At 32.5% G+C, this 27,047-nt stretch overlaps 2 protein-coding genes across 2 annotated transcripts in view; one reads left to right on the forward strand and one right to left on the reverse strand.

Annotated features, from left to right (window-relative positions):
- Positions 1-1,538: 1,538 nt before the first annotated feature.
- On the reverse strand, positions 1,539-20,335 carry LOC145333333 (kelch-like protein 41a). The gene is made up of 21 exons (XM_080178454.1): positions 20,327-20,335; positions 17,582-17,789; positions 16,678-16,780; positions 15,588-15,665; positions 14,570-14,638; positions 14,026-14,104; positions 13,278-13,434; positions 12,525-12,583; positions 11,195-11,273; positions 10,123-10,232; positions 9,544-9,723; positions 8,723-8,902; positions 7,616-7,692; positions 7,164-7,196; positions 6,636-6,710; positions 4,620-4,698; positions 4,103-4,221; positions 3,633-3,741; positions 3,215-3,299; positions 3,022-3,086; positions 1,539-1,767 (listed from the first exon to the last, which is right to left on the reverse strand). The coding sequence occupies exons 1-21, from the start codon at positions 20,333-20,335 to the stop codon at positions 1,726-1,728; spliced, it is 1,995 nt and encodes a 664-aa protein (XP_080034580.1). The 3' UTR covers positions 1,539-1,725.
- A 5,390-nt stretch (positions 20,336-25,725) lies between these two features.
- Ythdc1 (YTH domain containing 1) overlaps positions 25,726-27,047 on the forward strand; it is a 30,895-nt gene continuing 29,573 nt past the window's right edge. The window contains exons 1-2 of the mRNA XM_080179758.1: positions 25,726-25,801; positions 26,581-26,617. The gene's annotated coding sequence lies outside the window, so the exon portion shown is untranslated. The remainder of the gene's footprint in view (positions 25,802-26,580; positions 26,618-27,047) is intronic.

The following is a 27,047-nucleotide window of genomic DNA, read 5'->3' on the forward strand; positions in this document are numbered from 1 at the left end:
ATCTGATTTTTTGTATACCATGATTCCTGGGACAACAAAATTCAATATTATAAGCGAAGCAACCCTATAATCAAGTCCTAAAAATATAAGTATGTCCTTAAACATTATCCTGTACCAAGCAATTTTTAACAAATTACTTACAATTTTGCTTCGACTGTTATACATTTATATTCTGATTATACAAGTGTTAATGTTCGCTTGTGCTACTGTTTCAGAGCTTCGCTTTTATGGACGTTGTCAACCTTGTTGTAACACATTTTTAAGACAAATAATTACTTGGAAAGTACAACTTTTTTGTTTCAAATGTTAAAAATTACTTTGAATGTTTTTAATATTTATTTTCAAAGAACGTGTCCTACCGTTTGTGATTTTTTTAACCCATTCGTGACAAGCTCCAAAATTTCAAAGTTTTGATTCAACGTTGAAAGGGGTTCAACAAAATAGATTTTTTCAATAATTACTCAACAGAATTAAAAAAGTAAGGTGTTAAATTAAAGATCTTAGTATTTTTGTTCATGATGGCAATTTTTCTTTTATGTTGCGTTTTATTACCTAAAAACCAAACTTAATTTTAAAAAAAAACTTAAATTAAAACATAAATAAAGTTTCTTTTTAAATCTGGATTAACTCCTTTAACAAGGATAACAACATCCATAAAATTGAAGCTCTAAAATCAAACAGTAAGACAACTTGAACTATTCCACTTAAATGGACTTAAAAGAACGATAGTGTAATTATCAGTATTTGTATAGTACTATTCAATGTCTTGTATTTTACTTTTTTGACACCTTGAAGTTAACAATGCATTTGAGCATTTTAGACAAAACTTTGTTTACACTATTATTTTTTAGTAGCGAAGCTTTTCTATGATTATTTCCGCCCATGTGATCTATAAAATTCATTTAATGGACCAACAGAACATATTTTAACAGATTTTAACATGCAAATTATGTTTTTAATAGCAAAGTTAATCTATAACTTAGTTTCTCTGTCTGTCCCAAGATAAAAATGTAATTTACTTGCCTTGTGTTAAATTAACGGCTGATTTTTTGTGCACTTAAGGTAGGTGGGGGTTTAATTCTAACCCCCATTTTTAATTTTAGTTTTTATTTTAATTTAAAAAAAAGGGAATAGAAGCTTCCGCAATAGTCCGTAAAATTGTGAGCAAGCTTCCAGTCAAATGCGCTTATTAAGTCTAACTATTCTTAAGGTTGACAAAACGCATAGTATAAACGCATATTTATAAACAGATTAACCGAAAAAGCGCATTTGACTAGAATCTAACTAACAACTTTACGGACTATTGCAAAAGCTACTACTTCCTTTTTTTTGAGAGGGGGATTATTTTTTTCTATGGGCGATTCCTCTTTGAATGTTGGAGGTACCATTTAACAAAAATAGTTAAAAACATTCCCTGGATCTATAAGTAGCTTCACTGTAAAGGAGACCCATAATTATCCAGTGATTGGCGAGATCCTTAGCTACAGACAAAAAATCTTTCTACTAGAAAATATCATAATTAAAAAACAATAAAAATATCAATTACATAATTTGTATTTCATCACATATAGTCAACAAATACGACAAAATATTATCACAAAAATTTTTTAATGATTGCTTATGAGAGTTTTACACATCGTCAATGTCATTCTTAATTTTAAAACTTATTGATACTATCTCTTGATATAACCTATAGGTGTATATGATATCAATGATGGTATACAATTACTCTACATCATCCCAGTCTTCATCAGAATCTATATCCTCCTGAATAATAAATATATCCATTAAAGTGTTCCGCCCTGGAAAAATTTTGATAAAATTTTTGCCCCCCGCCAAAATGTGGTTGTGCAAAAAAATGACCAATGCAAAATATTTTTTCTGTGATGCAAAAATTGCTACTTCTCGAGCACTGCAAATTGTCCGTTTCAGAATATCTCGTTCCTAGCCTGAGTAAATCTTGAAAAATCTATATATAAAAATATAAAATAAAAAAAAATCTATAACGAGATATTTTGAAACAGACACAAGTTTCTGATTCTACTCAAGGCCTTTCCTGGGAGCACCATGAAGACATAGTTCTGATTCAATAAATTTCAGGGTTTTTTTTTTGCAGATTTTAAAAACTTTGCAGTGCTTTGCAATTTCTGCATTACAAAAAAAAATATTTTGAATGGGTAATTTTTTTTTGTATGTCCTGTAAGAGGAAAACAAGGGGTTCATTAATTTCGAATTAATTTAGTTGTCAGTTTAGCTTATTGCTGCCATAAAAAAATATCTTTGCAGGCATACACATTTAAACCACAAATAGTGTACTGTTTACATAAATTCTTTTAAACCTGTTCTGGGTGCCAGAATTGAACCTGAGCACCTACTTCCATAAATACTATTTATACCTGTTCTGGATACCAGAATTAAACCTGAGCACCTGCTTCCATAAATTCTATTTATACCTGTTCTTGCTGCCAGAATTGAACCTGAGCACCTGCTTCCATAAATACCATTTATACCTTTTCTGAATGCCAGAATTGAACCCTAGCACCAGCTTTCATAAATTATATCTAAACCTGTTCTGGGTGCCAGAATTGAACCTGAGCACCTGCTTCCATAAATACCATTTATACCTTTTCTGAATGCTAGAACTGAACCAGAGCACCTGCTTCCATCAATACCATTAATACCTTTTCTGAATGCCAGAATTAAACCTGAGCACCAGCTTCCATAAATTCTATATACCTGTTCTGGATGCCAGAATTGAACCCTAGCACCAGCTTCCATAAATTCTATTTATACCTGTTCTGGGTGCCAGAATTGAACCCTAGCACCTGCTTCCATAAATTCTATTTATACCTGTTTTGGATGCCAGATTTGAACCTGAGCACCTGCTTCTATGAATTCTATTTATACCTGTTCTAGGTGCTAGAATTGAACCTGATCGCCTGCTTCCATAAATTCTATTTATACCTGTTCTAGAAGCCAGAAATGAATCTAAGCACATAATTCTATAAATAATATTTATACCTGTTCTGGATGCCAAAATTGAACCTGAGCACCTGCTTCCATGAATTCATCTTCATCCAGTTCATCTAAAAATTATGGATCTTTTGTAGCAAATAGCTTCGAAAAGATACCCAATCCTAATGATTTTTCTTACCAAATAAATTTTTCCTATATGTGTTTATATAAAACTACTGTTCAAATTTTAAAATCTTACCAAAATCTTCTTGCTCAAAAAGCATATCAATATCATCAACAATAATATGTTCAGCAGGAACATCTTCTGCGTTATTTCCAAACTCCTTAATATTAAATATATGATCAGCATTATTTGAGGTAAACTGATAAATACAAATGATCAAACATTGCATAAATCACATAATAAAACTGTGCAACTTTGCAAGTGTGATGTCTGTAAAATTGAATTAAACTTTGCTATATATTATTTCAAACTAATAATCAAATTATATAATTTATTTATTATGAATTTAATTAAAAACGTACAGAATTCATTGCAACTTTTTATCCAGTTGTTATCTATTGTGTTGAGCTCTTAAACAAACCATATATGTAATGGCCTGTTTTGCTAAAATTTATTGTAAACTTGCTATCTGTAATAAATGTAATTTATAGACCTGCATTTGTTGAATTTGATTAAGAACTTGCTGTCTTTGAACACTGAGTTGTTGATCTTGAAGATTTCTTCTTTTTAAATCCAGATACTCAACTTTGTTATCAATCATTCTAGAAATTGGTTAAAGAAAATAATAAGAGATGGAGAATGTCTTAATCTATGTAAGATTCTTTTAAAAACAAAAAAAAACTATGTTTGCAGAAAAAATACTATTTTTTTAGGACATATATTTTATAACATCGATATTAAAACCATTTGTTCCGGCAGACGGCCAATCTTTGATTATTTTTATAAAATGAACGCACAAAGCTCGATCTCATATTTCCAAACATTTGCAGACCGAAAAACAATAACATGTCAAAGCCACATCACACATCTATCACTACATATAAAGATTTTGGGAGATAAAATTGCTTTTGCAATGGGACCGTCAGATAGCATAAAACCTGCCAGCACACCATAGATAATTACCTGTAAAATTCAGTTGAAAATGCCTTGGTAGGAACAGTGATTGTTGCCATACCTGACCTCCTGGAGGGGAGTCCTCCAGCCAGAGTCCACTGCTTGGATTCAAAGTCATACAGCTCTACCTGCTGATAATCAATAAGGTCTCATATCTAATCCTGTACTACAGGGAGGAAGGGGACATTGAACTGTTCATTACAAAAATCTCTTAAGTTTTATAATAACGTTTTCTTATTTGTTGGCTCGACAACTTTGGGACTATTATTGAATTTGGTTGGTTGGTTAATAAAGTTGAGTGTCCAAACATTTCAACCACTAATTGTAATCTAGAGGAGGGGTAATTATATGTAACTTTATTATGTATGAACATCATTTTATGGACCATTGTCTTATCCCTTGTCTTGTATTGTAAACGGCCAGACTACTATTCCACAATTTTAAATGAAGTACAAAGTTTTTTTTTGTCTATATATTCATCTAAATGTCTATCTATCTGTCTATCTATCCATTCATCTGTGTATACCTGAGAGGTAGCACCATCAGCATCATAACCTCCAACAACAAGAAGTTTTTCATCCACATACTCCATTGTATGGTGACTCCTAATAACAAACCTTTGAAACAGCGTATAGTGTCCAATACAAAATGACGTCATAAAATACAAATGACTAATGATAGGCCAGCATACAATTTACCGTTGGTCAATTACAATGTATATTGTATACTGGCCTATCATTGTTTATTTGTGTTGTAGGGCGTCATTTTTTACTGGACACTATACGCTGTTTACAAAGCTTTGCTATTCATTTTATATAAAAACTAGCGGCTACGCCCCTAGAGGCCTCTAGTGGCACTTTAAATGTTTTTGTTTGTTATAGTTAATTTTTTATGTACGATACCACCTTATTTGACGTTGAAGTTTCCCCTAAATTTTAAAAAATTTCGATTTTTTTGTCATTTCTCTTGGGAGGGTGGTGGTACCCTCCCCCAAAATAGTTATAAACCTTCCCGGGACTTATGAGAAGCTACCCTGTTAAGGAGAACCCGATCGGTTCAGCGGTTAGCGAGATCCTTTTGGTACAGACTCACAGACAGACAAACATCCTGTTACTTTAGTATAAGGATATATAAATAGACAAATCTTAAACAATAACTTTAGCCAGCTTTATTTGAAGAACCAACTCTTTGTTAGTGCGACCTTTATATGTAAGTCCTAACCAGGGATAAGGGATAGGAAACCTGGCCATAAATTAGGTCTCGGCCTGGTTTTGAAAGGGATCATGCAACTTTTACCATTTGCCTAATTTAATGACCTTACTGGCGGACGGCTCATATTGGCTACCGCTCTAAACCAATAGTGTTGATGGCGGAAATTTTAGAAGCAGACAATTATAGAAAAAATAATGATTTCGTCTGCTACGAAAAAATAAATATAAATGGTGTTAGATCACATTAGTTTAATTATTAAATCTGCTTAGAGTTAAACATTAAAAAAGGGCCACAAAGAAAAAACAAAAATAACGGGATTATTTTTTTGGAAAGAAGGTAGCTACGAATTTTCATTTGGTAGTTTATAAATTAGATGTTGTATTTTGAATTTTAAAAATTTAGTACGGAAATGATACAACACCTTCACCCTAATTTTTGTACAATACAACACAGTACAGATATATCATTACATTATATCCAGTATAGTATCCAAAGAACTTGATAGAATGTTACCCAAGTGCATATTTATTTATTTATTTTGAATTTTAATTAGCAATGAAATTTTCAAATAAAATTTTTACTCATTAATAAAAATGCAAATAATACAAACTAAAATCTGTCTGAGGGAAACCCAACGATAGCTTTCTGACAGTTCAAATTACCAAAGTAAAAGATAAAAAATTTTGGGAGAGAAAAAACTTCATTTTAACAAAAGCCATTATTATATAGGTTTATAAAAAGCTATGTTTTTTACTTTAAACTAGCTACCTGAATTTGATTCTATACTTTATCTACACACACACACACACAGCTTTTTCATTAGCATTTTATACGAACCACTGCGCTATCCCAAAACTGGTTTATTAGGCTAGAAATAGGCCTAGGCTTGAAATAGGCCTGAAATAATATTTTCCTACGTTTCCCATCCCTTATCCCTGGTCCTAACAGTGTATGCTAATAAGTTATAAAGTCTGCTTTGGCCCAAAACATATAATCTATTCTTCCTACTTCAGTCGGAGTGCTGCCACTTCTACCACTAGCAAATATACAGTCACTGTGTTTTTGGCAAAAAGTAAATGTGTTTTTGTTTTCAATCGAACCTAAGATAAAATGGTACTTATAAATATTATTACTAAAGTTTTTATTAGAGTTTGGCTAAGATTCGAACCCCTGACCTCCTAGTGCTACGTGATATGCTAGACTCAAACATGGGCATAACATCTAAAATAAAGATATTATTTCAAGCCAAGTAAAGATTTTAAAAGCTCAATTAACATACATAGAGTCAGAGAGCCTTATCTTTATAAAACATGCTTTGTTTCTCAAATACCTTGCGATGTTTAGTGGAGCCATGCTTGTCCATGTTCCATACCGAATATCAAAGACTTCGCATGAATTCAACCTTCTAAATATAGAAAAGATTTAACAACTTATCAGTCTTTAAATAAACCAAGTAGGACTTTTCATTTAGATTTCTTGGACTTTTATATGAATAATGCAATTCTAGACCCGCAGCTACATGAAGTTACTGATTGTAACTGGGTGACAAAAATTAAACTACTGCCAAAAATATTTGCAGCAACACCCGTTTTATAAATAAATACCAAGCTGCCATCATGTTAATTATTTATAGAAAAATATTTATCATGTTACACTAACAAATAAGACTAGTTATTTATCGCATTTTATTATACACATCTTTCCGCGGATTATATCAAAATATAAAATTATAAGATTAGAACCATTTTTTTTAAGCTGGAGGGGCTGAAGGAAAGAGGCTTACAAAACTGTTATTAATGTTATTATCCAGCGAATATTAATCTGTTTCGAAGCCATACTGGAAAAAAAACTAATTTACCTGCCACTACACCATCCTCCAACGACATAGATTTTTCCTTATTATTGATTGACAATAAACAACATTTATAATAAATACTGTTGAAAAAAAAATTATTTTAACTAAAATTATAATAAAAGAATTGAAGAGTTAAGACTTTTTTCAGAATATTTGTGTGCTTTTAATTATGAAATCATTTTTTTAAGGTCTATAAAATACTGTGTTCTTGCAAGTTCCCAAAGTTTTATAATAAACTTTCATTCGTTGGCTTAACAACTTTTGGTTGGTTGGTTCGTTAAGTTGAATGTCAAGTCGTTTCAACCACTCATTAAAATCTACAGAAGGGGTAATTTTGTGTAACATCATTTGGGACGTGCATCAATTTATCGGCCATTGTCTTATCCCTTTAGATCCCTGTAACTAATATATTATGTAAGTAGATTATTATTAAGAACAAAATTTGTCTATTGTAATTTCCTGCAAGAGCAACAGCTTTACAAGCTGACCTCTGGCTTCTCATCCTATTTCGTAGTTTCTTCCAATGATTGGTCTAAAATTAAAAATAGTAGGTATTATAGACATCTTTCCGCGGTTACAAAAATAAAAATCATAAGATTTAAACCAGTTTTGATAGCCCCGAGGTGGCACAGGCCACTAGTTTTAATTTATGATTTTTTTTCTAACATTCGTATAAAATTGTCTGTAATACGATGCGGTACACGATTTTTCAATAGGGCTGAGAACCGGTTCTAATCCAGCAGATATTAATCGGTCTTAAAGCCATACTGAAAATACAAAATATCGAAACTATAACACCAATACTTTGTCACATATCAAGAATATAATAAAATAATAAAGGGAGTAAGGGAGGGGACAATTGAATTGATCGAATATTCAATTTTTAGGAGTCTCAGACTTTGGGTACTGGCTTAAAGGGAATGTGAAAGAATTTTGCAGTTTCTGACTGACTTTGGGTACTAGCGCATGAAATGCCGCTACTAGCTGTGTTAGTTTTGAATATAGCAGACGGAAGAATTTGTTATGACATGGTTGGGTTAAAAAAAAATTCTCAAAAAAAACCTATCATTTCATAGATAAAAACTTTATTGTGATATTTGTGTAATAAGCAATCTAAGAACCCTAATCTAACAACCTAAATTTAATTCTTGTGTATAGTGGCATTTAAAATCTAGAAATATTGGTTGAACTAGTTTCAGGGAGATTTTTCTAGTAATTAATTACAGAATGGTTACGTCAGTCTGATATACTGGTAATCTGATTTTTAAATTATTGAATTTTTTCTTGGAACTTTTTTCTTATTTTATAATTTTCTAAATCTTATTAATACACCCTTTACAATTTCCTCCAAATTTTCTGGATTAATCTGGATTTCATGGCCTTTCTTTAAAAACTCTTAAATTGAATTAATTGCCCATTGTCCCCTCCCTTACTCCCTGAAAATAATATCAATAATTTCGTCTATTTTTCTGGATATCTATATTTTTCAATTTTTGCAATAAAAAAAATTCCACATTTGTTGATGTGTTACATAATCTATTTGTGAATCTAAAGATGGTTACCTCCGTATTGAATTCTTCAATAGAATCATGAGTTTGAAACCTGCCCATACCACCAATAGCATACATAGTACCACCATACACCACTAGAGCATGGTCAGATCTTTCAACTGTCATGGCGGGGGATTCGAACCATTGGTTTGCGTGGAAATCATAGCGCTCACAGCTGCTCTTCTCTACATTCTAGGTAAATTTCATTATTAAGGTCATATATTGTTGAAAATTAGTTATATGAATTCATTTACTTATCTTTTTCATGGCATTGGCCAAAGTTATGCTAATGTTATGGTTAAGATGATAAGCGCCACGCCTATCTTTTAAAAAAGGATTCAAACATCCATAAGTAGCGAAGCGCAAAAAAATCATGGTTAAGAATTCGGACAAAGAGATTTAAAGATAATTTGTTAAAGTCAAAAATATATTTATTGGGTAAAAATTCTCAAAACCTTTCACATCTTTTTATTCAGTTTTGCAGTCAAAGTAAATTATATAGTTAATGATAAGAACAAGGGAAAATATAACTTTGATACTATAATCTAAAAATTTTTGAAAATTTAACCAAAAACAAAAATGGTATTAAGGGGTGGGTGAAATGTGAAAGATATAATAATAGCCAAAATCCTCCTTAAAAGCAGTCCGACCGCCATGGATGTTTAATAGTTAATTATGTTATGCTCCATTACAATGGAAATGATGACAACAAGTTCCAGCCTTCTATCTTAAATAGAAACCGAGAAAATTATGTTCCCCCCCACTTCATGTGTTACGGACGGACAGACGTTTGGAATTGTAGAGCAGCTGTGCTACTCAAAAGCTGATAATACCTGAAAAGTGCCACCAACAGCATACAAGCTTCCATCCAGATAAGCCGCAGACAGATAATTTCTAGTAAACCTCATATTGCTGAGCTCACTGAAGGTCAGACTGGAGAGGTCAAATTTGAGGAGCTGGGTGGAGGGAGCGTGGCCAAATGATCCATGACCACCAACAAGGTAAACACTTTTCTGATAAGAATTAATAATGTTTAATTTTTATAAATAGATATGATATTCTAAAATTACCTAATAATTATTTCAGTATATGCTTCGAAACCGATTAATATCCGCTGGATTAGAACCGGTTCTCCTCCATATTGAAAAATAATGTATGGCACCGTATTACAGACAATTTTCCACAAATAATAAAATACAAATCACAAAGTTAAAACCAGTTTGCTATTCCAGACCTATCGCCCCATCACAGCTAACAAAACTGTATAATATCTATCTAACCTGATGATAAACAGCGCCCATATAGGCTCTGGGAGATTGAAGCTTTACATCAATTTCTATCAATATATCTATCTATCCATCTAACTATCTACTAAATATCTATATATTCATCTGACAATCTATCTATCTAACCTGATGGTAAACAGCTCCCATATAGGCTCTGGGAGATTGAAGCTTGACATCCATTTCCATCCAAACATCAAATTTTGGATTATACACTGAGATGTTGTCTATTAATGTGCCTAAACATAGAAATTATTCTTTCAGTTAGTTTTAGTAACTAAAGGGATGGGACAATGAATCTAAAATTAAAAATTATCTTTGACTTTGGGTTCTGGAACTAACGCAACTTTTCTTTTTCTGGCTAATTTTAAAGACGTTGGGGACCAGCGCACATAATAACGCTAAAATTCATCTGAAAGCAGACCAAACTCAATGAAAATAATCAATACAAACACAAGCACTATAACAAAATTCATATTGAGCAGAATTACTTAATTTGGTTCCAACATGAAGGTTTCTTAAATGATAACTTGAAGTTACAGATAACCACACTCTTACGGAGTTATAAATCATAACAATAAACTGAAAGAAAAATAGTTTCTAGTGGTGCACTATCCCTATGCATAAACCTAATCTTTGGGAAGCTTAATCACCCTGACCTCTTAACATTTACTTGTTATAATTCAATAGTCATACAATTTAATAATACCAGCGACTTCGCCCCAAGAGGTTTAATTGTGATAGTCCGACAGACTGTCGCTTCCTAGAGCATGCTTCGCTCCTATTACATAATCAACCTATTTTTGTGTTATGTAGATTTTAAAAGAAAAAGTAAAAAAAATTGGGAGGGGGGAATTTTTTTTATGGTGGGGGGGGGGGGGTATTCGAACTTCCCTTTTTTTGATTTTAGTTTACAAATTTTTTTTTTTGGAGGGGGAGTATTTTTCATTTTTTTAGGGGGTGGGGTGGCGGTGTCAAACCCCTAAAGAAATTAGCTTAAAACCATCCCAGGACCAGTAGGTATATTCCCTGAAGAGTAGAGCCCAATCGTTTCAATGGATACTGAGATCTTAAGCTTCAGACAGACAGACAGACGGACAGACAGACATTGTACTACTTTGTATTATAGTTACTGCTTCTCAAGACAGGGTGTAATCTGTCACTGAATAAATGTTTTCTTATGTTAGGCTAATTAATTTACCTACTCCCCATCCACCAAAAGCTAGGACTACATTCCTGGCATCTCTGGGCTGCGCATATGAAGGAGTTCTAACACTCTCCTAAAAATTAAAATTTTAGATTATTTACAAGTACAATATTTTATGATGCAATTCATTATACTTTTAAAAGAATATGTAGCTGGATCATGGACAGAAAACGTGAGTATTTTCACAGTAGCTTTAGATATGTTATATTTTAAATTAGGTAAATGTTAATGATTACCCCACTGCTACTAGAAATAGGAGAAATGCTACTGTGAAAAAAAGACGAATCCAGCTACTTTTTTTTCTTCCATTATCCGAATAGCTTATTACAAGACGTAGAAAACTTTAGATAAAAGAAAAAATAGGAAAAAACATGGTATTTTAGGCATAAAGAATAAACTTGTAAACAAGGATGACAACATCCATAAAAGCGAAGCTCTGAAACGGTAAGACAAACGGAAATTAACACTTGTATAATGTCAGAACTGAATAATCAGAATGCGAATGTATAAGAGTCAAAGCAAAATTGTAAGTAAATTTGTTGAAAAACTGCTTGATACAGGATAATGATTATGGACATACTTATATTTTTAGGACTTGATTATAGATTTGCTTCGCTTATAATATTGTACTTTGTTGTCTCAGGAATCAGTATACCAAAAATCAGACCAATCGGATAATTAGGTCACATACAAATTTGTTGTTATAAATGTAAAAAAATCAACATGTTTAAAATGGACGTACGGACATTCTGGTAATGATTATAGAGTTGCTACGCTTTCTAACTCGTACCTAACTACTAAAGGAATCACCATGCAAAATTTGAAATCGATAGGACAATTCTAACATGCCTAAATTAACGAAAAAAACTATTTAAAAAAGTAAAAAAATCAACATATTTAAAATGGACGTACGGACATTTTGGTAATGATTATAGAGTTGCTACGCTTTCTAAATCGTACCTAACTACTAAAGGAATCACCATGCAAAATTTGAAATCGATAGGACAATTCTAACATGCCTAAATTAACGAAAAAAACTAATTAAATTTTTTTTTAAAAATCAACATGTTTAAAATGGACGTACGGACATTTTGGTAATGATTATAGAGTTGCTACGCTTTCTAAATCGTACCTAACTACTAAAGGAATCACCATGCAAAATTTGAAATCGATAGGACAATTCTAACATGTCTAAATTAACGAAAAAAGCTATCCGTTACGGACGTACGGAAGTACGGACGGACGGACGAACGTACGGACGGACCGACCCTAATTATAGAAAAGCTTCGCTTTTAAAAAATGAAACTGTAAAATGTAGTTATACCTCGAGCTGTACAAGATTTGGTAGGAAATCTTGAAATCTATCAATAACTTCTTTTATGTCTGAAATCAAAGAATATTCTAAAATTTCCAAGCAATAATCCAAATCATTCTAGCAAAATATATATATTTAATAAGAAAGACAACATCCATAAAAGCGAATTTCTAAAACTAGATGGAAGGACAAACAAACAATGACTCTTGTAGAGTGTCAGGACTAATAAGTAGAACATTAACATGCAAGTCATTATCATCATCGCCATTTATCTCTTCTTTTCAGAACATATGCCAAGCACAATGGTTCTCCATTTTTCTTTGAATTGGGCCTTAGTAGCGGCATCATTGAAAGATGATAGATTCTTCTCTTTCAGTTCATCCAGGAATTCCCTCCTCCAGGTTGTTTTTGGTCTACCTGGTTTTCTCTTTCCCGTGAAGGGGTTCCAAGTCAAGGCTTCATTGGTTAAGTCATGCCCTTTCCTTAGAGTGTGCCCCAACCATCTCCATTTTCTCTGTTAATATGCAAGTGTTAACAAAATTCTACATAACTTTGTTGCCTCAGGAATCATTATTCCAGAAATCAGATGAATAGGATAATCATAACATATGATAAGTTGTTGTCAAAAAATATAAAAATCAGCATGTTTTAAGTGGACGTACTGACTTTCCGATAACGTTTATAGAGCTGCTGCACTTACTAAATAATACCTACTAACGGTTTTAGGAATCTACATGCAAAGTTTATCTTAAATTTTTTTACCTGTTCCCTTGAGAAAAGGATGCAGAGCTATCTGTCTACGGAAAGTTTGTGTCTGAATAATACCAAATCTAACAGTAGAAAGTAGAGGAATGCTGGAACCACACTTGTTATAATCACACCAGGATAAAACCAGGTTCCATACATTAACCTCATCAACCTTCAAAATTAAGTAGGCTCATGGAAAGAAAACGAAGTAGCGGGATTCGACGGTTTTTTTTACAGTAGCTTTTGAAAGATTATTTTAGGTCAGGTTATTTAAATGTTAATGAGTGCCTCACAGGGTTAGGAAATAGGCCCTGCAGGGTTAAAGCCCCCCCCCCCCTACAGGGGCTAGAAATATGAGAAAAACTACTGTAAAAATAAAAACCAAAATAATATGTTTAAAATTTTATATAAAAAAAAACATACATAAATGGATATATTATTACTTGGATCTTATACCAGATTTCATGTTCTCTAATAAAGAAATACAAGCGGTGGGCTTACCCTCCTACTGGATGAACGTACTGGCCAATAAATCAGTTCAATGTTTTTTATATCCAAGTATATTCTACATACATTCATTATACATATTAAATGACACCCCCAACCCCCCAAAAAATGAAAAATCTCCCCCCCCCCTAAATTTTTAAATAAACTTTTTCCTTTAAAATATAAAATAAGAAATTGGGGTATCAAATTCGACTCCCCCCTCCTCAAGTGCCCCTAGAGGCCTCTAAATATAATCCATCAAATAAACGTTATGAACCTGTAGCCCATCGGCAGAGAGAATTTGGATAAGTAAATCCTGTGGAACCTCCAATATTTCTTCTTCAGAGCATATTTGCCTAAAGAAATATTAATTATAAAAACTAATAATCAAGGCCTTGTACATAATTTTGGGTAAGTTGGTAAAATGGCCATTAATTCTAAAAATAATATTTGTCAGATGAAATGTAAAACTTTTTCTGTTCTTTGGGTGTTTGTTGACTAACAGGAACCCTCCCTTCCCCTTGTAGACGGGACATGTACATCTACGGACCCAGGATTATTTGCATTTTGACCTTCGGTAATGGTGTACTAGTACCCAACCTCTCCTTGTGCTCGCCTTCCCAAAAATAACACCAGTTAAAAAAAGATACAGATAACTACTAAAAATATCATGATGATAAAAATTTTTTGTTTCCGAAGAACTTTTAAATTCTTCGTTATAATGTTATCTTCATGCCTAGCAGACCTAATGATCAGATCTAATTTAGAAAACCTTTGCTACTATGATAAACAACCCTTAAAAACAATAACACTACTAATACCTGAAATGTGTAAAAAAAAAATCTTGAGCAGCAGGGCCAAGTTTCTGCAGATTAAGATCTCGAGAAAATCTAAACAGAAAAGTCTAGTGTGAGCAAAGCTAAATCATTATATTATAACTTAAATTCGGATGTATAAACCTGTTCCTATACAGACAATGCATCTTTACAGAATTTTATTTTTTTAACACAGGCGGGTTTATGTTTGAGGCTTATGCGCGGCTGCCGAGCCCTGGTATTTATAATCTAGATATCAAAATATAGTGTGGTTATGTTTGTTAGTAGCTAATCAGATTCAAAAGTCGAACTATCGACAAGAACGGGAAAATTAAATTTGATAATAATTCTGGAGATATGAATTTCAAGTTTTTTCCACGAGATCCAAAATTTTTAAAGATTACATTTTAACTAATTATGCGCTAATCAGTAACTCTCTCTTGTTTTAGATAACCAAGAAGAACCATCAACTGACTATCAAAGGCCTCGTGAAAGTCTAACAAACATTAAATGGATAATTAAATAATAAGTCACGAAACCTTTGCAAAGACTCACAAAGCCTATCTGCAAATAAGAAGCACACAATACCTACATATCAGGATGGCGCTTATTTCTCTAATTTGACTATTGGATGTATAATTATGGAGATCTCAAATACGTTGCTGCTTTCAGAACAAGCTTTTTATAATGACCGGGTGAGTTGAGTTTTTGTCTTATTTATGTGGTGGCAGCAATTTTTCTAGAAATTGTACGAAAAATAGTTATCTATCGCATCGTATTATAGTCAGTTTTTTGTGAATATTTAATTTAAAAATATAGATTTTTAACTAGTTTTGCTAGCCCCGAGGAACCTAGGGTCATGGTTAACAAAACTGGTATTCATTTTATGATTTTATTTTAATATTCGTAGAAAGCTGTCTGTAATTCGAGGCTAAACATGATTTTTCAGCATGGCTGAGAACCGGTCCGAATCCAGAGGATATTATTCGGTTTCAAAGCCATACTGGAATAAGTAATAATTTACCTGTACATGCCAACAGCATTTTCAGCTTCTAATCTGTTTATTAAATAATCCTCACAGATTCCAACTATTGAGCTCAAACTAAAATATTGAAATTTATTAATTTATTTAAATTTATCATAAAAATTTTACCTATTTGTAAAAAACATCCTCCGTGAATCAGTTTGAAATAGTGATTGAACATTTGTTTGGACTTTCTTGTATACCATTGTATTACAGACAATTTTCAACAAGTATTAAAATAAAAAATTATATCAGTTTTGTTAGTCCGTCTCTTCAGCCCCTCGGGGCCAATAAAACTGGTTTTAATCTTATAATTTTTCACCTTAATATCCGCGTATAGCTGTCTATATTTATACGGTGCGATAAATAACTATTCTTGTTCTAGATGATGGTTAAAAAATGGGAAGATTTGTGCGACTGAGATGTTGTAAAATTTCAAATTCTTTTAATAATAACCTACCATGCGATTAAGTGTCAAAATTTGTAAAAAATTAAATACTCTAGAAAAAGAATATTATGAATACAAAATTTTCATGATATTAACAATGCATTTGATGAATATATAAATAATAAAACTCTGTTTATAAAACTTATTTTAAAATAAAATTTTTCAGAAACTCCAACCTCACCTTGTGAGTTACAAATGTCCAAATGAAGGCAATTTCACTGTTTCAAATCATGTTCCAAAGAATGGGAAGAACAATGTTAAAAAGGGGGGGGGGCGAAAGTGACACTTTTTGAAACCAAAACTAAAAGTCAACAAAGGAACTCAACTAAAAAAAGAGTTACAGGTCCGAGATTTTGCATGTCAGTTGCTTTATAGGGGCAAAATATGGAACTGTGAAGAAACGGCGACGCAACCGCCGAAAATCGCCGTTTCCCGCCGAATTTTTTTTTGCCTTTTCTCAACGGTTTTTGGCGGTTGCAACGCCGTTTCTTCACAGTTCCATATTTTACCCCTATAAAGTAACTGCCATGCAAAATGTCAGACCTGTAACTCTTTTTTTAATTGAGTTCCTTTGACTTTTAGTTTTGGTTTCAAAAAGTGTCACTTTCGCCCCCCCCCCCTCCCCCCTTTGAAATGTCTTACCCTAGATAGTCAGCAGCCAACAAAATATTTTCAACAGTATTATTCTTTAGCTTCAGAGAGTCACTAGCTTCAGTATGAACATAATTCAAGATAACCTCAACAACTAGAAAATTTTAAAATTATTTGATTTTGATAATGTATCCTTATAATAAAGATACAGGATCTGTGTGTGTCTGTACCGAAGGATCTCGCTAACCGCTTAACCGATATGATTCTCCTTCACAAGGTAGCTTCTCATAGGTCCTAGGAAGGTTTACAACTATCTTGGTGGAGGGTACCACCACTCTCTTAAAATAAATCGCCCAAAGAGAAAAATGCCCCATTTAAAAATTTGTTTTACTTTTTTCTTTTTAAACTAAAATAGAAAGGGGGGTTGTTCGACTTACCCAACCCCCTTTTCCCTCTCCTAGGGCCACAAAAAGCCTCTAGGGGCGTAAACTATAAATTGTTCGATTAATTTTGTTTACGTTAATATCTTTTTCTTGGTCTGTGTGTAAAATCCTTATAATAAAGTAACAGAATGTCTGTTTGTCTGTGTGTTTGTACCGAAGGATCTTGCTAACAGCTGAACCGATCAGGTTTTCCTTTAAAGGGTAGCTTCTCATAGGTCCTGTGAAGGTTTATAACTATTTTGAGGGAGGGTACCACAACCCTTCCAAAAGAAATCGAACCCCAATTTTTTTTAACAAAAAAATAAAAGTGAGGGAGGTCACCCCCCCCAAAATTTTTTCTTTTTAAATCTAAAATAAAAAAAAATTGGTTATCAAATTCAACTCCCTTCTCCTCAAGTGCTCCTAAAGGCCTTTAGGGGCGTAGCCGCTATTATTACTTATTGCAAAATAAGCCCTTTTCCTATTATTTAATAAAAGAATTAATTACGATATATTTTATAAATAAAGAATACCTTTGCTGTCTACTTGGCTGAGTGGGATTTCATTAATTCCACTTAAATTTGTATTATGAAGACAATTCTTCAAATATATTTGGAAGAAAATTGAGTTGTAAGCCAGCAAAAATCTGTTGCTTCCAAATCTCTTCCCATCACTCGTGTAAAGAATAACATCAGTGCAATCCTCAAAATTATCTTGAATAAACTCACGGTAACGCTGTATCTGAAAACGAAATCTCATAAAAGCACAAAATTGTTAGTACCTATAAAGCCCCCTCCCCTTCTCATCAAATTTCCCATGTGGGGTCCATATCCTAGCGGGGCTCCTATAACCATTGCATAATTTAACCTAACTTAAAAACATTAAAAATGCGTATTTCTTATTTTGTTTGTTTTTCCTTTCCTTTATATTCCAACTAGCGGCTTCGCCCCTAGCCTCTAGGGGCTTTGCCCCAAGAGATGGTAAAAAAAGTGTAAGGTGAAATTTGTAAGGGCCAAGGAAATCTTCTACAAAGGAAATCTTCTACAAAGGAAATCTTCTACAACAGAAATCTTCCACAAAGGGAATCTTCTACAAAGGACCAAGGATATTTCTTACAAAAAAAAAAAAAAAAAAAATGGGGGGGATTTTTTTTGTTTTTGGGGGGTTGGGGGTGTCCCACCCCCCAAGAAAATAGCTTAAAACCACCACAGGACCAATAGGTATATACCCTGAAGAGTAGAATCCGATCGGTTTCAGTGGTTACCGAGATCTTAAGGGACAGACAGACAGGCGGACAGACATCAAGCTACTTTGTATTATAGATTACTAGCGGCTTCGCCCCTAGCCTCTAGGGGCTTTGCCCCAAGAGGTGATAAAAAAATTAAGGCGAAATTCGTTAAAGAACCAAGGAAATCTTCAGCAAAAAAAAAAAAAAAAAAAAAAATGGGGGGGGATTTTTTTTGTTTTTGGGGGGTTAGGGGTGTCCCACCCCCCAAGAAAATAACTTAAAACCACCACAGGACCAATAGGTATATACCCTGAAGAGTAGAATTCGATCGGTTCAGTGGTTACCGAGATCTTAAGGGACAGACAGACAGACGGACAGACAGACGGACAGACAGACATCGTTCTACTTTGTATTATTTACTAAGTATATTTGCGATTACTTTTATTTTATGAAATCTTCCAATTTTTAACATTTACAAAACAGCCTACTTTATTGCATCAAGATCCATGACAGATCTATATAGGAAATAAACGTCTATAAATGAGCTCGAGTCTTCCAATGGTTAAGTGTTTAAAACTCATAGTGCTCCAATAATCCTCATTAAACTCTCATTGACCAAAGCGATAAGACCTTTATTCTATTTGTTTATGGAATGAATTAAGTTTTTCACTTCATGTAGATATTTGAATTACATTGACGTATTTAATCCTTATTTCATAAATAAAAAATATACATTCATAATAGAGTAAAACTAAGAAAACTGTATTTTAAAAGAATTCGATTGTGGCGACACTTCCTTAGTGTTAAAATATTAAAACTAAAATTTTAATCAAATTAACCCTTTGGTGATGGTAATGTGAAAAAAATATAATTGAAAAAATCTTTTTAAAAAATTAATAGATATTTACTTCTTTATTTTAGATAGTAATGGCGGGGAAGGAAAATTTATTTATTGAGAAATAGATAAATAGATATGTACTTATAGAAAACTAGCCAATAGCGATATAGTAATATTGAGCCAACTCTAGTAGATAGATATGTCCAATAATTCTTCACTTATCAGATAAGTTTTTAAAAATTAATAACATTAAATAAGATTTATAACATTATTTTTAAGGAAGAAAAAGAGAATAGTGGACCAACATATAGACGGCATCAGTTATTTGCAGAGTAGCATTTCAACTAAAAATATTACAAACCTACTTAATTACCAACCTTCACCTAACCTATATCAATATAGAGAATTCATATGCTGCCACAAATCCCCCCAACTTTTAGACAAAAAATACAAACACATTTATCCTTTTAGCCTATTTAATTCTATTTGCCTAATAGAAGAATTAAACAAGGATTACAACATCCATAAAAGCGAAGCTCTGAAACGATAGTACAAACGGACATTAACACTTGTATAGTGTCAGAATTGAATAATCAGAATATAAATGTATAAGAGTCGACACAAAATTTGTTGAAAAACTGCTTGATACAGAATGAAGTTTATGGACATACTTACATTTTTAGGACTTGATTATAGAGTTGCTTCGCTTATAACATTTTACTTTGTTGTCCCAGGAATCAACATATCAAAAATCAGATCAATCGGATGATTAGATCACATAAAAATTAGTTGTTAATAAAGTTAAAAAGCAACATGTTTAAAATGAACGTACGGACTTTCTGGTAACGATTATAGAGTTGCTTCGCTTTATAAGTCGTACCTAACAGTTATAGGAATCATCATGCAAAGTTTGAAATCGATAGGACAATTCTAACATGCCTAAATTAACGAAAAGATCTATCCGTTACGTTCGGACGGACCTACCCTAATTATAGAAAAGCTTCGCTTTTAATTAATAAATAGTTATTTATCACATTGTATGATATACACTGATACAGTTTGTCGCGGCCGATTTTGAACTGAAAAATGATAACATTATACCAGTTTTGTTTTAATATTCGTGTAGAACCGGTTTTAATACAGCGGATATTAATCGGTTTCGAAGCCATGTGCTGAAAAAAAAACAATTATTAGTGATTTAAAGAATCTTACCTCCGCCATTCTCTTGATATAAATCATAATTTAGATTTAAATTCGTGGATTTTTCAAATTTTTGTTGGAGGATTTTTTTTATGAAATAATCTAGTTCAAAACTTTCATAAAAATAAAGTAGAATACATATTTACTTTGATATATCACAGATAGTTGCCCACGGATAGAAAAATAATTTTCCAAAAAAAAACAATTAAGAACTGTATATTTTTAAACAAGGAAGCCTACATCCATAAGTAGCGAAGCACAAAAAATAAGAATAAACAAACGGTCAATGTGAGCAGTGGCGTGCGAAGCACTTTGTCTAGGGGGGGGGCATTTTGAAGATTTTGTAAAATTTTGGCCCCCCCTAAATCAAAGTGCCCCGGGGGGGCACTTTGCTTTAGCGGGGGGCATTTTGATTATATATACTAATTTTAAATAAGGGCGTTTTAGGGGTGGGATTATTTGATTACGGGCATTCTAGTCCTTATCCCTTCTTCCCCATACCTTCACCCATCCCTATTTCCCATTTATATACCCCATCTCTTCCCCCCCCATCTCTTCTCCCCCATCCCTTCTCCCCACCCTGCAATGACAACAAGCATGACAACATCTTTAAGAAGCAAAGCACAAAAAATCATTAATAAGAATACAGACAAGTAGATTTAAAGAGCATCTGTTGAAATAAATATATATTTTAGGTAGAAAAAGTCACAAATCCTTTTTCCTGTATGTTGTGTGATGACAGTCAAAGTAAATTACATACTGGATGCTCGAAACAGCGGGAAATTTTATTCTTTTTAATATTATGATCCACAAAAAAATTTATTGTACCATAAAAATCAAAGATATAAAGAACTATGTAAAAAATAAAAAAAATTACTTGTCTTTTCATCTACAGATATAAAAATCTCTTAGAAATATGGAAAACTTTGGGGTATAGTCTCTTTTGTGGCAACGCCTCTTAAGGGGCATTTCGTCGTATTTTCATAGTAGCTTTAAATAGGTTATTCTAGGTTAGGTTAGGTCAGGTGATTTCCCCGCAGGGTTAGGCAATTGGCCCCGCAGGAGCTATAAATAGGTGAAAAGCTACTGTGAAAATACGACGAAATGCACATTAACCCATTAGTGACGAACCGGCTTTTAACGCCCGGTTCCAGAAAATGCCGAAAAAAACCGGTTCTCAGTTTTAGGATTGCATCATTCTCAGTATGAATCCCCCCTCTACTACCCTGGTTTTCATTTCCCCCTGGAGCAGGCAGATTTGCTTACTTCCGTTTGCCGGTATAGCTCAACAAAATTTGAAAACCAAGAAAAACAAGGTGATTTTAAAATACCCCTCCTAACTTTTTTGTTTATGAAGTAAAGTTAGTGATTTTTTTCGTGAAATTTAAAGTTTATTGGCATTTACATTCATTTGTGAATTCGTTTTATTCAAATTATTATTTTTTATATGATTTTTTTATCGTTTTTTTACGTTCTATATAGACCCGGCTCGGCATATGGGGGGAAAGTCTGAAATTTTCATTACCCGGTTTTACTAATAGATCTTTTTTACAACAACAACAAAAACCGGGTTTATTAACCAAAAAGGGGTGGTACCTATAGCCAAAATCTTAAATGTGATATAAATTGTTTTGTATGTTAGTTGTAGCTCTATCAATTACATGAGGTTATGTAGTTTTCAATTACGGATCGTATCGTAGTTTTAAAAAGTGTTCATCTCACTTTGGGCGTTCAAAAATTACATTTTTAATTTTTTGGGCCAAATAACCGGGTATTTAGGTCGCAAACGGGCTTTAATCCCGGGGGAAAGCACCAAAAAACGCCAAAAACGGTTATTAATGCCGCAAGGTTTTTTTACTCGCGCCGAACCGGGTTTTATTGCAACTTTCCTGTGCACGCCACTAGAGCAAAACAAAAAAAATGGAATTCCGTTTTTACCATTATAAAGCTTCCCTGAGATTTTCAGCTCGATCGGTCCATAAAAGTGGCGCTCGGCACTAATGGGTTAAGAGGCAATGTCTCAAAAGGTACTTTACCCGAAATTTAAAAGATACAAAAATAGCCAAAAACGTCCTGAAAAGCAGTCTGACCTCCATGAATTTTTAATAGTTAATTATACTCCATAATGATGGGAATGTTAACATTAAGTTTTAGCCTTCTATCTTTAATTGCAGTTGAAAAAATCACATTTCCCCCTTAGCATTACGTACTGACAGCCATAGTAAATTATAGAGAAGCTAAAAAGTTATATCAACATATCCTACCCTCTTTAAATGGCACTTTAAAACTCTGTTAATTTTTGATTAAGTGGTGTTTCCAAGGATTTATAAGGGCGGTGCGTGAAGCGCACCTAAAAATATTTACTCCCCTTTTGAACTAAAATCAATTAAAGACAACAAGAGTGGCGTATTTTATAAAGTTAGGAGTATAGAGTGTAGTTAGTTTTAAGGGTTTTTAATTAAAATTACCATAAAAAAACATGTCTTTTTGTAAGGGTATGTACACAAAAAAAATGATAAACTTATCCTGAAAATAATATGACATCATATATAGTTATTCATTTAGACAGACTTACAGTGTTGAGAAAAAGGCTTAGATAAATATCAACGCTGTTTCTTTTTTATATAAAATAACTTTTTGAGTAAATATTTGTTGTTTACACATGTTTTTATAGAAATAAAAACAAAATATACAATGTGATAAAAAGCAGAAACCATTTGGAAGGGCGCGAAGCGCAAATTTTTTTCTTCAAATATGCAGGGAGGTTTATTACACTAGTCCCCAATATTTCATATATTTCTTATTTGTTGGCTCAACAACTTTGGGGACTTTAATGGAATTTTGATTGGTTGGTTAATTAAGTCGAGTTTCTATACATTTCATCCACTAATTGTAATCTATATAAGGGGTAATTTTGTGTATCATCATTGGGGATGTACAAAATTTCTTTGGTAAAAAGTTTATATTATACAAAATAAAATACTTCCTATTACCTGGTTTGTTATGTTCAGTGAAAAAAGATTATAACCTAATTTCAACACTAATTAAAAAATTTGGTAAGGGTAATGAATAGTAACTGTCTGTTTGGCGCGAAGCGCAAAATTTTTTTTTTTGAATATTTCTTGATCTTTTTTTTGAAACTGGGATAGTTTTGCTTTTTGTAGGGTAGGGGGCAAAAAGGGGCATTTTTGTTGACCAGGGGGGGACAAAATGGGCATTTTTCAACATTTAGGGGGGGGGGGCAGGGGGGGCGGTGGCTAGGGGGGGGGGCGTTTTGGTCGCTAGGGGGGGGGGGCGATTGCCCCAAATGCCCCCTTCGGTTCGCACGCCACTGAATGTGAGCTGCAAGCAGTGACGTGCGAACCGAAGGTGACATTTGTTGCATATTTCTATTCTTTACATTAAAGGGCGAATATAGGTTGGATATGATATGAGCTAATATCAAAGGTGCAAGTATATACATTATGAATAACTCAAGCAAATAAAGATATTCCATTGGATAAGGCCATTATAGCTAAAAACCTAGCCAATTGGGCTAATTTGTGACGTCAGAGGAGTGGTTCCCTAACATATTCAAATACCAATATTCACAACAGGATGCGTGTAGAGTTTGCCTAAATACTGTTGTTATTTTGCAGTACAAATAAATGAGAAAAAGGTTTCGGGAATTAATCAGGGGTAAATATACCCTCCTTCTACCTTCATACAAAATATATAAAGTAAAATATTTAAAAGTTAAAAAAACATCAAATAATGTAAAAAATAAAAAATAAATAATCAATAAAATTTTCTTGGAGGAAGAATGATTTCAAATCCCTGTTTTTTTGTGGCCGTGTGTGTGTGTGTGGAAAATGCGTAATTAAGGGTTGTTTATATCATCATGAATTAATCAAAGATCTTTGTACAGAAAATAAACTTTAAGACGTATTATTTACCCTAGTCAATAGTCCTGACGCCCTTCTACGCAAATTATTTTTATGCTTTTTAAAAATGAAATAAAATAGTATTTAATCTAAAATAATAAACATTTAAATTATCTTTTAAGGTGCGTGCCAATGTAATAGTCAATCAAACTTAAGCAAAATAGTCAAAAAAAAGTCTTGTAAAGGGCTAAAATAAACGATTTTGTCGGCATTCTCATTTATTATATGTTCAATTGAATCAGAAAATTGCAAAATCTACTTAAGGATTTTTTTGAATTTTTAAATTTGGCATAGATATTCTAAAAGTATGTAATGGCACCTTTGATATAAGCTCATATCATATCGAACCTATATTCGCCCTTTAACGGTTCCTTTCAAAGAGGTGTGAGGTTCATCTACAAACGTTACATTTTTAAAAGCGAAGCTTTTCTATAATTAGGGTCGGTCTGTACGTCCGTCACAAACAGATAGCTTTTTAAGTTAATTTAGGCATGTTAGAATTGTCCTATCGATTTCAAACTTTGCATGGTGATTCCTTTAGTAGTTAGCTGTTATGTTTATTCCTGGGACAACAAAGTATAATGTTTCAAGCGAAGCAACTCTATAATCAAGTCCTAAAAATGTAAGTATGTCCATAAACATTATCCTGTATCAAGCAGTTTTTCAACAAATTTACACTTACAATTTTGCTTCAACTGTTATACATTCATATTCTGATTATTCAGTTTTGACACTATATAAGTGTTAATGTCTGTTTGTCCTACAGTTTCAGTGCTTCGCTTTTATGGATGTTGTCATCCTTATTTTGGTTAGGTTTATTTTTTAAGATATATATTGATGGTGGAGAAACCCTCAACCCCCCCCCAAAAAGAAAAAAATGCTTGCTAAAAGTTTAAAAGACTATTAGCTTGGGCACACTATTAAATCCATTTTTTTTAAATTACCATTTTCTATGACAAATAAATATTGAAGAAAAATAAGACAAAAAATATGAATTTAAAGTTTCAATTTATTATTTTCTGATTTATTCATTGTATATAATTAGTAAAAGCAATCTATCAAAATATCTTGGCAATTTATTAATGTTATTATTGTAAATGAAATTTATAAGAAGTAAATTATTTAAAAGAATATTTACATTCTTATTTTTCTTCACAATTTTAGATTTTTGTTTATAAATAAAGAAATTATAACAAAAGTCGGTTGCTCTGTCTTAAATATTTAAATGTAAAGAAAACGTTGTTAACCCTGTTATCATTTAAGGGGGGAGAGAGAGAGGAGAGAGAGGGGGGGGGGGTGAGGGAGGTGCGGCCGAGAAAGTGCTACCTGCCTTTGTTTCATTTCTTCTTGCAGATGCCTCGTCCATTTAAGATATAAAAATGTAAATAAGCGCTGTTTTGTAGTTATTTTTGCGTTTTTAGCGCTTTTTATTAAATTTTAAGTAATCGCAACTTTTTATAGCATTAAATTATTTATATTGCATTGTTTCAGATAAAATAGAATAACAATTTTATGGTTGTCAACTAAATTATCTTAGAATTGGTTTCTTAATTCTAAAGTCCAGGTAAATATATTTTTAAACATTTCTGTTCTAATTTTTTAAATTTACAGTGAATTTTTATGATTTTGTTTTGGATTTAATATCCATTTGACCGCGCGCTAAAAGAGTATTTTAGGATATTTAAGCCTTTGGATGGTTTTAGGCTATTTTTCTGCTATAAATTTCCAGATTCTTTGAATATAGAGCCCATGCATATAGATGCTATGGGCTGGATCGAACGCTAGAATTAATCTCAAAAAAGTAGTAAGCTTTATTTGTCTGTACCGAAGGATATCGCTAACCGCTGAACCGCGAAATGGTTCGCCTTTTCAGTGAACCTTCTTATAGGTCCTGAGATGGTTTTAGGCTACTTATTTTTAATAAATAAATAAGTCAGAGTATGGTTTTAGACTTTTTCCTGCCATTCCATATCTCTTCGTATATAGAGCCCCTAGATGTTAGGGGCTTAGCCGCTAGTTATATATAAAGTTTTTAAACAAGTAAATGTTTAGTTTGTTTGAAGCTTAAGATCTTGATAACTGTTGAGATGATTATGTTCTTATTTTAGGGTATCTATGGTCTTGGGGTGATTAAAGGCTATCTTATTGTGAAATTTAAGTTTAAAGATGGTTTTATTCTATTTTTTTGTCATATCCTACGAATTCTAATACAGGGTCCATAAATGCATAAATCCACCAGTATAAATATATAATAAAGCTCATTTTCTAAATTATTTTTGTATTCAGAGCTGAAATGAATACAAAACATATGTACGATGATCGACAATAGAATTACATTTTTAGGGGACTGAGAACTGATTGATTTCCTGTCAAACAATAGGTAAATTTTAATTTTTAAACAATTTTAAGGTTATCATTAGATCTCCAATTACCCCTAATTTTTGTTTATTACCTAGTCTCTCAAAGCATTTTATATTTTCTTACTTTATTATAACAAACAGGTTTGTACTGGAAAAAAAACTTTTAAATTTTTAAAATGCCGTTACTTAGGTATATTTTTATTTTTGTTCTAAAAGCACATTTGTTATTTTAGGGTTATATTTCCTAAAAGGCAATATAAAGTATTCTGTAAAATAAATGGAGTTATTGTATTTTTATGCAAAAATCATCTCGAGTACCTACCATGTTCTTATTTATTTTTCAGTATACTTTTCTTCCTTATATTTGAGAAAAAGATCTAAAAAGAAAAATTCTACCTGGGTTTATTTTAAGATATCTGTAAAAAAAAGCTTTCAGGAACTAACTTTAAA

The sequence above is a fragment of the Acartia tonsa genome, chromosome 12 (assembly GCF_053477335.1).
Source record: "Acartia tonsa isolate MP-2025a chromosome 12, ASM5347733v1, whole genome shotgun sequence".
In the NCBI taxonomy this organism is placed as follows: domain Eukaryota; kingdom Metazoa; phylum Arthropoda; class Copepoda; order Calanoida; family Acartiidae; genus Acartia; species Acartia tonsa.

Bases quoted from the DNA above. Each gene is read 5' to 3' on its own strand.
- LOC145333333 (XM_080178454.1), bottom strand. The intron at 15,666-16,677 runs GTAAGACATTTC...TCAATATTTTAG, and splicing joins TTGGCTGCTGACTATCTAGG to TTTGAGCTCAATAGTTGGAA. The intron at 9,724-10,122 runs GTTAGATAGATA...AATTCTTATCAG, and splicing joins TGGGAGCTGTTTACCATCAG to AAAAGTGTTTACCTTGTTGG.